Source organism: Astyanax mexicanus, chromosome 20 (assembly GCF_023375975.1).
Source record: "Astyanax mexicanus isolate ESR-SI-001 chromosome 20, AstMex3_surface, whole genome shotgun sequence".
NCBI classification, from domain to species: domain Eukaryota; kingdom Metazoa; phylum Chordata; class Actinopteri; order Characiformes; family Acestrorhamphidae; genus Astyanax; species Astyanax mexicanus.
In genome coordinates, this window is record NC_064427.1 from 34,836,513 (window position 1) to 34,853,914 (window position 17,402).

Genomic DNA, 17,402 nt, shown 5'->3' on the forward strand with positions numbered 1-17,402 from the left:
AAGTCTGTGCACTTTGCAGCCATCATTTAAAATATCGTGCACAAACAATCCGACCCGAACCCATGCACATTCTGCCAGAGCCCGACCCGACCTGCCCCATACACTGTCATTATGAGCCTGAGCCCGATTTAAACCCCAAATTTTTTTGTAAGTAAAGCGTTAAAACTGAGCTTATAAAAACATTTTCTGCTGCTTAAATGAGTGAAATCTGTTCAGAATCATGTTAATTAACATTGCAAAACTGAAGAAACATAGAACTATTATTTAAGAAAAAGCTTTATTAAGAACAGCTACACACAGCGCTGCAAGTCAAGTGCGGACAAGTGGAGCTGGGTGATTATAACATTCTAACTTGTGCAACTTTTATTTGCTTGTGCAACTTTTATTTTAGACTGTGTCTAACGGAGCCGACGTTTCCCATTGAAAATAAATGGGATCATTGCTGTGCGTTGTTGCACTGAAATGAAAGAGAAGTTTCAGGCCTCCCTGTTCTTTATCTTAAATCCCTGCTAATTTACAGGGACTCTGCAGAGATTGTTACACTAGACAATGTAATGAAGCACAATCAAACATACATATTTATAAGTACACACATATTTATATTTATTAGTTTATAGGAAATAATAATAGCTTGTATAAAGGCATTTCCCATTTATCAAAACGATTTAATTGGGCAATGCATGAAACGCCTTTGTAATTCCCACATGCGACCAGTTGGAGGGGGGCAGTGCGTTAATGTGCGTTAAAGGGACAGAGCAGTGTAAATGCAGCGTTGTAGTAAGCCATTATTGGTTAAAATCAGTCAATTACTCAGACAATTTTTTGGCTTACTGAAATTAATCATTCATTAATATGTCTCCACTTAGCCTAGATTAAATAAGCATGTGTATCTCTGACAGCAAAACCTTCAATTCAAAATCGGTAAACTTTTCATCTTAGAGCGCAACATTTTAGTAGAAATTCCACGCAAGTCTTAGTACATGAGGCCCCTGAGCAATACTTTGAATTGTTCTATTTTTGTGTGCAGATTTCCTCTAGCACTTCACAGACTGGGGTCTCGGATGTCGCCAAGCTTTCTGGAAAATCTGCCCTTTACCAGTTGGCCGAGGTGAGGAACCTAAACACACATTTTGCACTTTAACAGCTTGTACTTTTAGTGTAACGAAGCTATTATTTAACCTTGTGTCGTTATGTCTTTAGCTCTCCTCCTGTCCACACCAACCTGCTGAAGGACTTAAAAGCTCAGAAACTAAAAGCCCAGCAGTCCCCAAGACAGAGGTGAGAGATCTTAACACCTGAGTAAATCACAAAGGGCATTAAATGGCATTTAGTGTGTAGTCTTGTACAATGTAGTCTTGCACTTGCCACTTATTTTCACTTATTTTAACATTGCTGTTACTTAGTTACACTGTTCTAATTGTGTTTGTTAATGTAAATCACCTTAAAAAAACTACTGTGTGTGTAGTCACAAGACTCCACGCTAGTCTGTAACATGGAGGTACCACAAAAAACACTGTGCCTGTTTTTCATTATTGTCAATGAATTGTAATCAAGGTAAAAAGTAAAAATAATCAGGATACTGCCTACAGATCATATCACCAAGCACTAACTTAAGGTTAAAGAACTAGTTGAATTTAACATGATTTATCAACCAATTTAGCTGCAGTTCTTCTGCCAATACATGTTATTTGTTGTAGCTTCTTTGGATTCTACACTGGGATTGGACTGTCACCATCTCATCATAATTATGCATTTCCAAATTGTTATAATATGGCTCATATTTATGGAGATGGCATTGTGACGGTCAAATTCCAGTGATTCCTAGAAATACAGCTCTGGAAAAAATAAGAGACCGCTTAAAAGTGATGAGTTTCTTTGATTTTACCAAATTGAAAACCTCTGAAATTTAATCAGGAGGAAGATGGATGATCACAAGCTATCAAATCAAACTGAACTGCTTTAATTTTACACCAGGAGTAAAGCAGCATAAAGTTATCCAAAAGCAATGTGTAAGACTGGTGGAGGAGAACATGATGCCAATATGCATGAAAACTGTGATTAAAAACCAGGGTTATTCCACCAAAATATGGATTTCTAAACTCTTAAAACTTTATGAATATGAACTTTTGAACATTTTCTTTGATTATATGAGGTCTGAAAGCTCTGCATCTTTTTTGTTATTTCAGCCATTTCTCATTTTCTGCAAATAAATGCTCTAAATGACAGTATTTTTATTTGGAATTTGGGAGAAATGTCCGTAGTTTATAGAATAAAAATGGTTTTACGAGTCCAATTTTAAAACTCTGGATAGAATTTTCTGCCCCACCTGCTCCTCCTTAGACGCCAAGCTCACACAGGTTGTCAGATTAACACACAGTGTGAAGCAACAACAAGTCTTACTCTGTAGCTGATTAGTGAATATATACATTTGCAGTGTCCACAGTTTCCAAAAGAGGTGGTGGTAAATTACCCAGCAATTTGTTAGCAACTTTAGTGAAGCTCAGTGATTACCTGTTCAGCAGAAAAATAACTAGTTTGCCTATTTTCATGGCTGCAGCACACTCTTTGCGTGGAAATGGGATTGGGGCAATGGCGGCGGTCAGATTCGGAAACCAAGACTGTGCACACAGATTACTGTGATGTACCACACAGTTCAAATAAGAAAATACTGGCTCAAGCTCTGCCAGTGCTTAAACTCAGCTTGTTACCTTAATATCAAGTTATTATTTCCTTAAAACTGTCTTGGCTGATTGGGTGCATCTAAGATAAATGATAAATCATGTTTTTTTTTTTTTTTTTTCCTTTGGATTAATACATTTAAAAAAACATTGATGGTGGATTCAGTGCAAGAAAGTTTACATGTTCAAAAGGGTCATAAAAATTGTATATCTTGTGTAATATTAATTAAGAAATGCTGAAGCACATTTTCCCCTGGCTTTTACCATATTCATTAAAGTGCGACAGAAGTAGAACACACAAACAGTGGAATTGCAATTGTAATAACAGCTTTGTGCCATCTGGGGAGATTTCTACACCTCCACCTTTAATTGAATCAGTCCGCTTGAACTGAATTGGCCTCGGTCTCGGTGAACGTGGTTTACATGCTGATGCCTACATGCTCACTTCACTGCTGTGTATTAGCGAGCACCTCATGTGGAAATCACTGCACTATGTTACGTATGTGAGAACATCGGCATCTGTTCCGATGCTTTACTGCTTATGCTGTTTTTCTGAAGCACTGATACACTGCTCACTACTCACTACATGTTCTTCTCTTTCTTTTTTAGGCATGTGGCCCATCTCAGCCCAACTCGCCTGATCTTCCCAGCAGCTGTGTTCGGTCTCCACTCTTCCAGCTGGCTGAGGTAGAGCATCCACTCCAGCATTTTTGATAAGTCACATCATGTCCAGATAGTATCTGCGTAAACATTGGCCAGATTCCATTTACATTTTTCACAAAAAACAAACATGTTGTGCTAATGTGACCAGATTAGATTTTACGCACCATGGAGTTTTTAAAATGGAATTAAACATATATGTGTGGATGTAATGATGATATAAATATTATATGAAGTGAATACGCTATACGAACGAAAGGATACGTTTATTGGGAAAACTGTACAATTAGAAAGAAGCTCTAGTTCCCTGTTGGGCTGATTGTAGCCTGCATACAAGATAAGACACTTTAGGTTATTGAGGCATACAGGCACATTTGCCCACAGATGATGCAACTGAGCATGGTGTCCCAGCCGGTGCCATAAATGCTTGATTGGCGATAAATCCGTCAACTGGGCAGGCCAAAGAAGTGTTGCAAACTGGTGGGGTGTGGGTGAGCATTATCTTGCTGAAAAATGACAGTCGGAAACCCTGCAATGAGAGGCATCACATGGCTGCAGGATGTTCTGCACCAATCGCTGAGCTCTTAGTGTCCCTCGTATCACTATTATCACATCAGCAATTGGGGCAGTGTGTTGCTCCATAGCAAAGGCAGTATTGAAGCATTCATCACAAGTATCCTCTGAGACAACAGCTTAGCTATAGTTACATATATTGCAAGAAATAACAGCAGAATCTGCAGGAGGTCTGTCCTCATGCAGGCAGACCACCGTGAAGCTCCAAAGAGCTGCTGTTAGCAGGATGTCCTGCACCAATTGCTGAGCTGTTAGTGTCCCTTTTCTCACTACTAGGGGTGACTGACTTTCATATGCAATGACTACCTAGGTCATCACACCAGTAGTTGAGGCAGTGTGTTGCTCCTCAGCAAAGGCAGAATTGAAGCACTCATCACAAGTATCCTCTCAGACATCAGCTTGGGTTTGCATTTGTCATTGTAATGTGCGTTGTAGCAGCCAGTATTCTCTCACCAAGAGGAACACCTATGAAAAGCCTATAAACTGCATTTATAGGGCAGCAGGGGACGTGATTTTTTGCCCTTTTTTGGGCATACATTTATATAATAGTAATTGGGGTGTCACGAAATTATGTCATGGTCTCGAGCATCGAAGTAAAAAAAATTGACAATCCCTCCCGCATACGGCTCAGCACGGTACGCAAATGGCGCAGCACACTGTAGCTCAAAGAGCAGCCCTTTCTCCAGAGAATGTGGACATTCTCATCTTCTTAAAGAAAAACTTGAAAATATAAAAATAACAGTTGTTTTGTCTAGCCTCAAATATGAATAGTTTTGGTACCTTAAGGAGCATCTTTCTCTCAGATAAAGTTAATAATATATCTTTGTTACAGAAAAAAAACTTGTCATTCTCAGGGACCAAAAAAGTCTTATTTTTCATGTTTAACTGTTATAGTAGGATAGAGTTCAGTTTGTTAAGGCTCTAATTGTTTTATTATTTTTTACATGACTGTTCCAATATTTTTTTTATTATTTATTTAATGTGCACACTGCTGCTACCAAAAAAGCCCCTAGATGGCATTACAAATATATCTTAATTAAATTATTTAAATTTGACCATTAGTGCCTAATGTGGTGTATTACAGATCACTTGTATCACTTTGCATCACTTATATCAAGCCCACCTTTTGAAGTAAGATATTGTAAATTTGATGAATCAAACCAATGACTGACCATAGACTAATCTATGGAAATAAAATTGAATCGAGGATTTAGAGAATCGTGACACCCCTAATAGTTCATCAATAAGGCAAGTATTGCACATTCTTTCTGCAAATAGCAGGGCTGCACTGTTACATGACACAATATGTAATAATAACAATAGTAATAATAATATATATTTATAATATAATAATATATTATTATTATTAATTAATAATATAATCTTTATTGTACACAGTTATTTATATTCTTTTTTTTTAAATGCCTGGGTCAGATCACAGGGCCATCCATGCTTCGGTACTCATGGAGTAGACAGAGTTAAGCTTCTTCCTCAAAGGCCCAACAGTGGCAGTTTAGCAGAACCGGCTAACAAACCCACAACCTTATGATTTACAAGGCATCGCTGTAACCGCTGAGCCACCTTTGCCTTATGTTACCCTGTGGTTTGAGACCAACTCAGCAGTGAAGTGCCGACCCCTAAACATCCTGTTTCTGCAGACTGTGGGAACTTAGCTGAGCTCTGCTGGTTTCTAGCGAGAGCTGCTACTTACCTAGCTAATTACTTTCTTTAGTAAAGAAAACAGAAAAAAAGAAGAAAAAAATAAATGAAAAGTCCCTAAATACTAAAAATTGAACCCAGACAAGTAATTGTAGCCCATAATGATATGATATCATCATCATACAATTACATATTACTGTTAAAGCTATAAAACTTTAAATGATTAAATAAGTATTCCGATTTTTTTAACTACAATATGTAAATGTTAAAATATTCTGCAACAGTACATACAATAAAATATGATAACTGTTTTTACAAAAAGTCAGCTTACCTGCTATCATGTTTTTTATGCTTAAAATGTATTTTTGTTTTAGTTCTTCAGGTATCAGCCTCAGTATAGCACATAAAGCTTCCTGGCTTGTAACCAGACCCCCTTAAAATCATATTCTAACACTATAAATGTAAGTGTAAATTTAGAAAAGGCATTCCGTTTACACCTGCATGTGGTTTCTGACCCCTCCTGATTGTGGCTTGAGTGATCTTACCATAATCTGATCACACCTTGTTAACAGTTATCCTTGTATGTGGTCAGATGAAATCACAATATGATGTAATCATTAAAACACAGAGGTGCAAATTGTGATTTTATCAACAAAATGAAATTAAGGGGGAATTGACTCAGATCTATCTGCCTTTTTCTATCACAAGTGTGTTTTAGGATGTTTATTTACACTAGCGTTATTTGGTGCGGTTAAAACAGGCTCTGGTTTGTTTGTACTCTTAGTACGGTTCATTTGGACAAGTGTAAAAACAACCGTCCGTGCTTATACCTGTTAGAGGAGGTGTTCACTCCTCTTATTTAAACTAAACTGCTGTTCAGGTGCAGTTTAACCTGATTTATTCACCAAATAATTACCACAGCTATGCACAAAAGCTGTCTCTGCTGTTGCTCCATGCTAAGCTGTTTTCATATATATATGGAATATAATCAAGAGAAAGATGGATGATCCCAAGCCATCAAACCAAGCTTAACTGCTTAAATATTTACACCATGAGTAGCATAAAGTTATCCAAAAGCAGTGTGTACGACTGGTGGAGGAGCATGAAAACTGTGATAAAAAAGCAGGGTTATTCCACCAAATATTGATTTTTGAACTCTTCAAACTTTATAAATATGAACTTGTTTTCTTAATGGAGACTCACTCATATATTTGAAGAATATGAGTATTTATTTATCATCCAGCCCAAAGAGGTAGTAATGTCTCCAGTAAGGTCCTTCAGTCTTTTGGTGTAAAATAATGCAAACCATGAACTTGATGATGTCACATCATTACTATAGAAGACACTGGGAAACTGTTCTGTCTGGTGTATCTGACAGGTTTCACTCTCTCTGTTGTAGATCTCCTCCAGTGGTTCCCAGTCTTCAGTTTCTGAGGGCAAGCAGTGCGGCCAGTCTGCTCTTTTCCAGCTTGCTGAGGTACAATACAGACTAACACACACTCACACACTCATGGTCACATTGCCCTCACACTCACCCACTGTTGACCACATCTGTTTATGTGTGTATTCTAGACATGCAGATTTAGTCTGTGTATTACATACTGACTGAAGGAACGCATTAATCAGTATCACAGTCACACACTGACTGGTTGAGCTTCGCAGTGGCAGGGATATTGGTGTTTTGCTATTTTTCTCTTTATACTGAATGGCGGTGGATATGTTACATAATCTGCCTAAGTACTGTTATGACTGCAATGCTGCCACCTGGTGGCTTTTTTTTCCCCAAAACTGTAGGAACTGTAGGGTGTAAATATAATACATTTCATAATTTAAGAATTAATATTCTGAATTATGTGACATTATTATTATTTTTAAATATGATTATTTGAAATGAAGAAAGACGAACCAGAAGCATATTGTAGCATACTATAATTAGAGTGATGTGGTCAGAAATGACAACACATTTCTTAATATTCATTTGATAAATACATTTTAATATGCAAAAAAATAAAAGCTACACAGAAATGTCCACAACAGATGTATGTACCTATAAACATCTGACAAATGAATCTATATCATCAATATTAAAACATTTCATTTCACAATATATATATATATATATATATGTAGTCCTAACTGTAATATAATTAATAATTGATCACATTAATAATGGTTCTAGTATTATTCCCACCGCTATTAGAAACAGTAACAGGGTGGTTTCATACCAACTTTTTTTGCCCAGTCTCAGATCCAAATCAAAATAGCAGTGAAAGATCAGAACCAAATTTGGTTCGACCAAAAGAGCTGATCTGAGCCCGGATCAACTCATCCATGTTTCAATTTATATAAAGTAGGGCTGGACAATATTGCAAACAGCTATATCACAATATGTTCCTTAATTCTAATTTTATACAACATAGTTAGCTAGTGTAAAAACAGAACCATTCAGTTATTTCTTGAGTATATAGTAAAACTGATCATGATAATTAGAAGCTTTAAATTACTAATTAGCTGACTAATTTATCAGGCCCTCTTCTGTGAAAGGTGCTGGATATAAGTTAAGTGGAACTTTTCAGGACCCCAATAGTTTTCCAAGCAAAATTATTTTTTAATTACTGTGACACCCTGTAATGAACTGAGTGTATTGTATTCTATATTCTGTACATGTATTATATCTGTGGGTGTAATCTACATATCAGTGATTTGCTGCTGCACCAGACATTTTAAATTAAAGTAAGTAAATGTGGATGCCCCCTCATTATCATCTAGTATAAGGTGAATAGGGTGACACAGGTTATATAGATGATGGTGATAGGACATAGTACATTTTTACTCAATGTACTCAATAACCAAACTGAATGTATACAATGTAACAAGACTCTCAGGGTTTCTTCATTCTGTTTATCTGTTGTATGTCTGCGTGTATTAGATGTGTTTGGCCTCTGAAGCAGAAAAACTAGAGGCGCTCTCTTCTCAACCTGCTGTGGACTCGTCCTCTCTCTGCGCTCTGCACAGCACTGCAAAGACACACCCCACCGAGCACTTAGACAACACAGATCTTCCGCACCCCACCCCATCTTCGTCCTCCTCCACCTCTTCATCCCCCACCGACTGCAGCGCCCCCATGCTCAGCCAGCCCGCTAAGAAGAAGAAAAAAAAGAAGCCGAAAGTTGAAAACGACAAAGACGAAGCAAAGCCAGAGAAAATTCCAACATCACCCAAAAAGACCTGCAAAAAGCGCCCGTCGTCCAGCTCAGACCTCGAGAGCTTGATGTACACCATCGAGGCGGTGGCCAAAGGGGCCTTCGGCTCGGAGGAAACGGACAAGAAGCGAGCTCGACCCTCAGACAGCGAGGACAGCACCATCCTCACGGACCAACCCCCGGCAACCAAGAAGAAGACCAAACCCAAAGTGAAGAAACCGCTCAGGGCCAAGGAGGAGTCGATGGAGCGGGAGGAACCAGAGGTGCAGGAGGGGCAAGACAGTGGAGAAGACCACAAGCCACCAGAGACTGAAAGGGAAGCAGCTCCACCAAGCCCTGAAACAGAGGTGAAACCTGAATGCAAAGAGGAGGTGGAGCTGAAGGTGGAGCCCCCTAGCTGCACGGAGGTCCCAGCACAACACAGCACTGCACAGCAACCAATCATAGACGAAGAGATGGGCTCCACAAAACCAGTGACGGAAGGCGAGGGGGGTGCTCCACAAGCAGATCAGGATGAAGAGAGAGAACCAGAGGCCAAGCCAGCCAAACCTGAAGAGAGAGAAACAGAGCCCAAGCCTGAGGTGTGCGGTTATAGGAAGTCGGAGCGCAGCTGTAAGGGAGCTCTGTATAAGACTCTAGTCTCGGAAGGCATGCTGACTTCACTGCGGGCCAACGTGGACAGAGGTACTAGCATTCTCTCATGACTTCACATCCAGTATCATTAAAATACAACTTTAAAATTATTGATGCATGATATATACACTCAGTGTCAAAAACAATATATAGCAAAATAGATGAATTCAAAAGGAGTTGTCAGATTACAATGCTATTGAGATGGCAGCAATATCCAGATGAGCATTGTTCTGTTGGAATAGTACACGGGAATAGTGTGAGTTCAGAAAAAGTAGGGCCACTGGTTGCAGAACGTCATTAACAATAGGATGACTAAAATTACAAGATCTGTAGTTTATAGAATAAAACAACAATGTTCATTTTACTCAAACATGTACCTATAAATAGCAAAATCAGAGAAACAGATTTAGAAACTGAAGTGGTCTCTTAATTTTTTCCAGAGCTGTATATTCACATCACAAAATCACATTTTGAGAAAGTTAAATAGAATAATTCATAACTGGTTTTGTCTGGCATTTTTAATGTGGCTTTCTCGTCTGATACAGTCGCTGTAGTCCAATAAACACGCTTTACACTTACCCAGCAAATGTAAAAACTTAGCTTCAGCACTACAGTTCCCAGAATGCATCAGCTCGGGACTCGTTTCCAGACACAGATCATATTTATGCATGAGACAGCCTCTGTAGTCCAAAACACTTTCATTACACTTACATACAAAGGACAAACTTTGCCTTGCCACTACAATTCCCAGAATGCATCTACCAGGCTCATGTGTTTGGATTCACAGACCATTTTTACAAACATCCTTGGTTTCTAAGACTGTTTCAGTTGTAGCTAGTTTACGTTTGTGTATTAGAACTGTCTGTTTCTCAATTAATTTTTAGATATAAAGCATAAATGAAGGGTCTAGTTCTTAGAAATTATAGTTTCATTTATGACAGTTGATTCCTTCTGGATCCCATTGTTGAAAAAGAGTGTAATCCATACTATTGAAACATTATGCCAGTATTGGTGGCACACTTACAAACTTAACGTGTGTCACTTTATGGAAACTTGTGATTGCTTTCTTGTAACATATTTTCCTTTGTGTTAACGCCTGTGTATATATAAATAATTTCCATTCATGTCATTTTAAGAGAAGGAAACTGTTTAAAACAGTTTAGTGGTTTAAACCACATTAGGTTTCCAAAACTTCTTTTGCATGTGTCTATTAACTTCATTAACTTAATCTGAAATTAGTATATATGCTACCGACTGGCCAATTCCTTTTTTCTGCCTTCACAGAACAGTTTTTTAGACCGACATATAGGAGCATATATTCAATTCAATTCAATTCAATTCAATTTTATTTATATAGCGCTTTTTACAACAAAGGTTGTCACAAAGCCGCTTTACAGGAAAAACAGGTCCACGCCTCTTATGAGCAGCACCACAGAGATGCCAATTTTATGGTGACACAGTGGCAAGAAAAAACTCCCTTTAAGAGGAAGAAACCTTGGAAGGAACCAAGACTCAGTCCGAGGAACCCATCCTACTCGGGTTGACCCGCTCAGTACAAACAAACAACAAACAAATAACAGAACAAAAACAGTACAGAGAATTAATGTGAACTATGGCTAATATAACAGGTACTAATTTATGAATATAAGAATGTGATGGGCACAAACTATAGAGCTATGACTAATACAGAAACAGATACTGAGTGTGTTAATGGTAATCAGTGCAGGGTTGCAGAGCCGGAGAACAACACAGCAGGCAGTGGAGAGCCAGGCTGGGAACATCAGGAACAGGGCATCTCCATGCATGTAAAAGAGATAGATAGAGAAAACAGAAAGGAAAGGAAGAGAAAAAAAAGCAGAAGTTAGAAGGGTTGTGTAATAATTCTGATGAGTAGAAGGACAGGGCTGATTCCTGAAAGCTGGAACCACAGACGGACACATCCAGGAAGACCGGCCGGCCAGGCGTCTCAGCACATGTGAGAAAGACAGAGAGAGAGAACAGAGAGGGGAGGGAAGAAAAAGGTTAGAATGGTTTTATAAAACTCTGCTGGAGTGGGATGGGCACTGGTAGCAGCAGCTCAGGACATGGGGAGAGAAAGAGAAAGCAGATGATTAGGACAGGGTTTATATTTGCTGGATAAGCTGTAAGAGGAAGAAAATTGTAATGAGACATTACTCAAAAGCTTGAGCAAATAGAAATGTTTTGAGTCTAGATTTAAAGATTGAGAGTGTGTCTGAGTCCCGTATATTAATAGGGAGGCTATTCCAAAGTTGGGGAGCTTTATAAAAGAACGCTCTTCCTCCTGCATCGTTTTTTCTAATACGCGGGACTAATAACAGGCCAGCGTCTTGGGAGCGGAGTGAACGCGGCGGATTGTAAGGAGTAAGGAGTTCCTGTAGATAATGCGGGGCCAGACCATTGAGGGATTTATACGTCAGGAGAAGTATTTTATAATCTATACGAAATTTAACAGGTAGCCAGTGTAGGGATGAAAGAATCGGTGTAATATGATCAAACTTTCTAGCTCTGGTAAGCACTCTTGCGGCTGCATTCTGAACTAGCTGGAGTTTATGGAGTAATTTATGTGGACTTCCAGCCAGCAACGCGTTGTAAAGTTGTGTGTCATCAGCATAGCAGTGAAAGTTAATACCATGCCTACGGATAATTTTACCCAGTGGTAGCATATAAAGAGTAAAGAGTAATGGACCCAGTATTGATCCTTGAGGGACACCATATTTTACTCTAGACTGATAAGAGCATTCGTTATTTAAGTAAACACACTGGAATCGATCTCTCAGATAAGATCTGAACCAGGTGAGGGCTGATCCTTTAATTCCTATAAGATTATAGGATATATTTAATTCCTATATAGCATATAGGAGCACTGTGTAGTTCTACAATCCACATAATGTAGTCCTTTAATCTGTTTCTCTGCAAACATTATTGCCCTTCTTTTACTCTGTTCTTTAGCCTTTTAAATTCCTTGTCCCATATATGGGCAACAGGTGTAGGTGATATAAAACCCTTTTTTCCACAATAAAATAACTTATTTACATTCTGAAAATTTGAGAGCTTTGAAATCTTCTACAGGACACTCGAAGAAGCTGCCTGTTCACTCTCTACTCCACTTAATAAATCTAGATCAGTAACAGAAATCAACCTAAAGGTTTGGAGGACATTAACATCAGGAAAATACTGATTTTAACATGAAGTTTAGAAAAGAGCTAATTTAATGATTTTATTCCTAATATATTTTTGACATTTTGGCTCAAATAATACATCTAGTACAGCTTAAATAGTAAAGCTACAGGAAACTTTTGGATGAGATTATTGCTGCAGAAGGAGGGTCAACCAGTTATTAAATCCAAAGATTCACATATTTTTCCACCCCTTACTGTGAAGGTTAACATGTGGTGTTCAATAAAACCATGCAAACATATATTTTTGTGTGATTAGTTTAAGCAGACTGTGTTTGTCTATTGTTGTGACTTACTGTAGCCCTGTCACACCAGTCAAATATGAATATGGACAGTATTGTTTCTTTACTCGTTTTTCAGTACACTGTATGTGTATATGTGTCCCACAGGAAAGAGAGGTTCAATGAGGGGCATTGTGTCTGAACTCGAAGCCGGATGGACAGAGGAAAGCTGTACTTTCACTCCACCAGCTGCCAGCAATCCCAAAAAGCTAAAGAAGTCAAAATCTAAAGAAGAGACGGGGCCAGGGTGAGCTCTTATTCACGCTCATTACTTTGTTCTTCATTCCTCTTGATTTTTTTTTTCTGTTTTCTTTGTGGCACTATACACAGAAATGCCAGAAGTCATGGGACACAATACTAGTTCTTGTCCATAACATTTGGAATGTCAGTGTAGTTGAAGTATTTGTTTATGATTTTATAATCAATTCAGAGAACAAATTATAATCTTAGATTTTAAAAGCTAACGCCACGATGCTAAATGGTGACGTATATGTCACAGACCCTTCTAAAGCGCTTTATCCATACTTTTTAACTCATTAAGTTCGTAAGTGATATATACTGAAGCTCATGATATCATCACTACATTGTGTGAGTGTATATTCCATTTTCAGACCTTATTGTTTAATATCAGGCATGACTTTAGATTAGTGTTAAAATACCAGCTATGAAATTGTTGTTGGGTTATTTGTTAAATCAGGATTTGTATCTTAAAATATTTAGGCATGTGTTAATGATAAGAAAAAACATGAACGTTGATTCAGGAATGGGTCTAGGCTCTTATGGGTTAAGAAGACCTAATGATATCTTTAATATGCAATGTTGTACCATTCCTTTCCATCATTTTGGGATGAAAAAACGAATAATAATGACAATAAATCAAATAATTAAGCAAAAATACACTCCAAACATATCATATTTTCTTGTCCTCTTTAACTCAAAATCTTTCAATAAATATAAATATTTTATTTATTTTATATATGCTTATATATAATCGCAATAATACACTCAAGGTTTGTACTATAATGTGTAAAATTGGCACTGCTGTGCTGATCCAAATCATTTGGCCTACGGCCTCATGCCTACGGCTGCAGCACAGCAGTGCCAATATTACACATTATAGCATAAACCTTGAGTGTATTATTGTGATTATACCATAGTTATATTATTACTGTTTATTGAAAGATTTTAAGTTAAAGAGGACGAGAAAACAGCTGCGCTGTTTGGCTTTTAAGCTCTGCATCGTTGCTAGGTTACCTGTAGGTGGCAGGAGTAATACATGAAGAGGTTTGGTTACAGTGCATTACCGGCTAATAACGACACTCATAAAACGCCTCTTAGCCAATCACATTGCAGGGTCGGAACTAACTGTGGTATAATTTTGCTTTTGAAGGTTACAGTAGATGAAAGATGAAAAAAAGTGTTATTGCTAAGGAACAGGCTTTACCTAATGTATCAATATTGTTCTGTTGTCTGCTTGCTTACAGTTTGGGAAAGCTGGAGGAGGAGTTTGAGAAGAAGTTTAACAGCCTGCCTCAATACAGTCCGGTAACGTTCGACAAGAAAAGCACTGCAGTTACGAAAAGGAAGAAAGCCAGCCCAGCCAGCCTTCCTGAACCTCCTACGCCAAGCAAGGGTAAGCACATCGGGCTGCTGACGAGCACTTCCTCCTTGCATATCCACTCATTGCCTGTTTCGGTCATGGCAACAGGAAATGCTCACCTTCATGAGAGAGCACGTCATGGCAATCACCTAACATTGCATGCTTTTCTTCCTCTTTTCTGTTTTATTTACGATCAGGTCCATCCCCATCTCAGAAAAAGACTTTATTCCACAAGATTGTTAGCAGGTACAAGCACAAAAAGGAGAAGCCGGGTACCTCGGACAAAGGTGACACAGAGAAATGTGCATGGGCCATGTGTGATTTTTGCTTTTTTTGCTTTCTTTTTGGCTTTATTCACATGATCTGTCTTCTGCGTGAATGTCTGCATCTTTCTTGTGAATGTGGGAATGTGTGAAAGTGCTTGAATATACGTGTATGAATACGAGTGTGAATACGTGTATGAATGTGTGTGTGTGTGTGTGTGTGAGTGTGTAGGCAAGTAGGCCAGCGGTAAAAGGTGTTGTTGATCAGTGGTTTAGACTAGTTTCGAAGCTTTGGGTTGCAGACAAATCAAATATAGGTCACAGAGAAAGTGTCACATGTTGAACGTTCATAGAAATTCATAGAATATTCATGCATGGATTTTAGAAATGCAGAAATTCCTTGTGCACTGCATTGCTAAGCTTGATGATCCTTTAATTATCTCTCTCTAATGTAGCATCTCCAATAACCGCATATCTCAACCCACTGTTTCCTGTTATTTGCAGCCATAGCTCAGCCGGAACCGGTGGCTGCTGAGGCGTGTCACACGGTAAAGCCTGACGCTACGTGCACATCACCTTCTCCGGACGCCCGTAAGGCAGGTGACGGGCCTGTTGGCAGCCAGAAGAGGAAAGCCAGGAAGAGCAAGATCACTCATCTGGTGCGCACGGCCGACGGACGACTATCACCCGCCGAGGGTGAGTCATCCACCTACCGTTCGGACAGTTGCAGACAAGCCAACTCTTGTACTGGAAAAAACCTCACCCTAGTGCTCTTCATGGAGACATATGTGGGTACAGTACGTATGTGTGTGGACATGATGTGGACGTGATGTCTATGTATGTCTATACACTATATTTCCCCAATAGGCCATTTTGAAGTATACATAGTAAGCTATTTTAAGGGGTACCCAAATAATTATTCATACTCCTTTAACTTTTTCACACTTTCACAAACTTAGTTAGTGGCTAATGGTGCTGACAGCTCTACATTGAGGAACCCTGAGTGTTCCGGTAAGCCAGGGGGATATTAGCTAGCTGTTTGTCCCATGTAGCTTGCAGTAAACGCACAGGCAACAGTCCTATAATACTCACCTCTGAAAGAGCTAGCACGGTAAGCGGGTAATGCTAATGCTGCTCCAGCAGTGCTAGCCGGTGTTAGGGGCAGGCTACAGGCCAATAATACTCACTTCTAAACGGCAAAAAAGCTAGTACTTCGCACGGTAAGCAGGTAATGCTAATACTGCTCCAGCAGTGCTATCGAGGGTTAGCAGCAAGCTACGGGCTGATAATACACATGTCTCAATGGCAAAAGGACTAGTGATTAGCATGGTTACTGGCTAATGCTAATACTGCTCCAGTCTTGGTGCTGGAAAACTAAATTGAAACTCCTGTATAACGGTGCACTTTAGCTTAGTGGCTTTACTGCTCCTTACAACCTAACTGGAAAAATTCATACATAAGGCTCACTGGATTATAAGGTGCACTGACAATTCTTGGGAAAATTAAAGGATTTTACTTGCTCCTTATAGTGCGGAAAATACGGTAAATGTATTTTATTCAGATTTTAAATGATAGACAAACACAGAGTAGCACATAATTTTGAAGTGAAATGAAAATGATACATGGTTTTCAAAATTTTAATCAAATAAAAATAGTCTTAGTATAAATACACCTGTTCTGTGAAGGCCTCAGTGGTTTGTAAGAGGACATTAGTGAACAAACAGCATCATGAAGACCAAGGAACTCACCAGACAGGTCATAGATTATGGTATGGAAAATTTTAGCGCAGGGTTAGCTAGGTTATAAAAACATATCTCAAGCTTTAAGCATCCTTAGAAGTGCTGTTTTATCCATCATCCAAAAATGGGAAAAGTATTCTATTGAGACTAAATTACACACAGCTGAACTAAATAAGTGACTTCTGATATGCAGAATGCTGTCCCAGTACTTTTGTCCTTATAGTGTACAAATGTTGTAATATTTTGTAACATTTTTTTAAACGGGTTGTCCCAGAAATGAAAAGCAGTAGTTTTTCTGAGTTAGATTCAGAGGCGGCAGTATACTCTTATAAATAGAATTGATGTCCTTGTATGAATTTTCCTGCAAGGGGAAGAGTAATCTGGTAGGTTAGTTGGATGAATGAAGAAAATTAACATAACAGTATGCTGCAAAACATATAATTTCACATTAATAACACTTTTTCACATGCTCTTGCAATTACACATTCACACCAAAGAGGGATCTAAATCCCCCAAAAATGTGGTTTTGTGTTCTTTCAGTGGACAAAGCCAAGGAGCTGACCCAGGACCAGGATGAAAAGCCATTAACTCACAAGACTTTATGCAACAAGGAGAGCTGCTACACTGACCCCAGACCAGCAGAGGCAGACAGCGCAGAAGCATCAGACAGCTTGCCGGCCTTCTTCAGCCTGGCAGCACTTGCTGAGGTTGCAGCCATGGAAAACGTGCATAGGTATGCAACAGTGAGTACTGTATACAGTAAACAGACAGGAACTGCATTATATACTGTACATACCATATTGGACACTGTCATGCCACAAGACATGGGATAGCAGTTGTAAATTGATCATGAGGTTTTGTAATAAGTTGTGCAGTGTTATGATGAACTCATGAACTCGGCCTAACAGTTTTGCTA

The 17,402-nt window shown here is 38.8% G+C and overlaps 1 protein-coding gene across 4 annotated transcripts in view; it reads left to right on the forward strand.

The window, feature by feature from the left end:
- Positions 1–17,402, forward strand: part of LOC103035035 (BBX high mobility group box domain containing) — a 58,848-nt gene that overhangs the window by 34,957 nt on the left and 6,489 nt on the right. For 3 of the 4 annotated variants that reach the window (XM_022681397.2, XM_022681398.2, XM_022681399.2), the window contains 10 exons: positions 1,028–1,108; positions 1,201–1,278; positions 3,288–3,365; positions 6,970–7,047; positions 8,500–9,457; positions 12,993–13,131; positions 14,369–14,517; positions 14,682–14,771; positions 15,252–15,443; positions 17,027–17,219. In XM_022681397.2, the coding sequence (XP_022537118.2) occupies positions 1,028–1,108; positions 1,201–1,278; positions 3,288–3,365; positions 6,970–7,047; positions 8,500–9,457; positions 12,993–13,131; positions 14,369–14,517; positions 14,682–14,771; positions 15,252–15,443; positions 17,027–17,219 (2,036 nt within the window). The remainder of the gene's footprint in view (positions 1–1,027; positions 1,109–1,200; positions 1,279–3,287; positions 3,366–6,969; positions 7,048–8,499; positions 9,458–12,992; positions 13,132–14,368; positions 14,518–14,681; positions 14,772–15,251; positions 15,444–17,026; positions 17,220–17,402) is intronic. The other variant, XM_022681400.2, reaches the window with a different exon arrangement.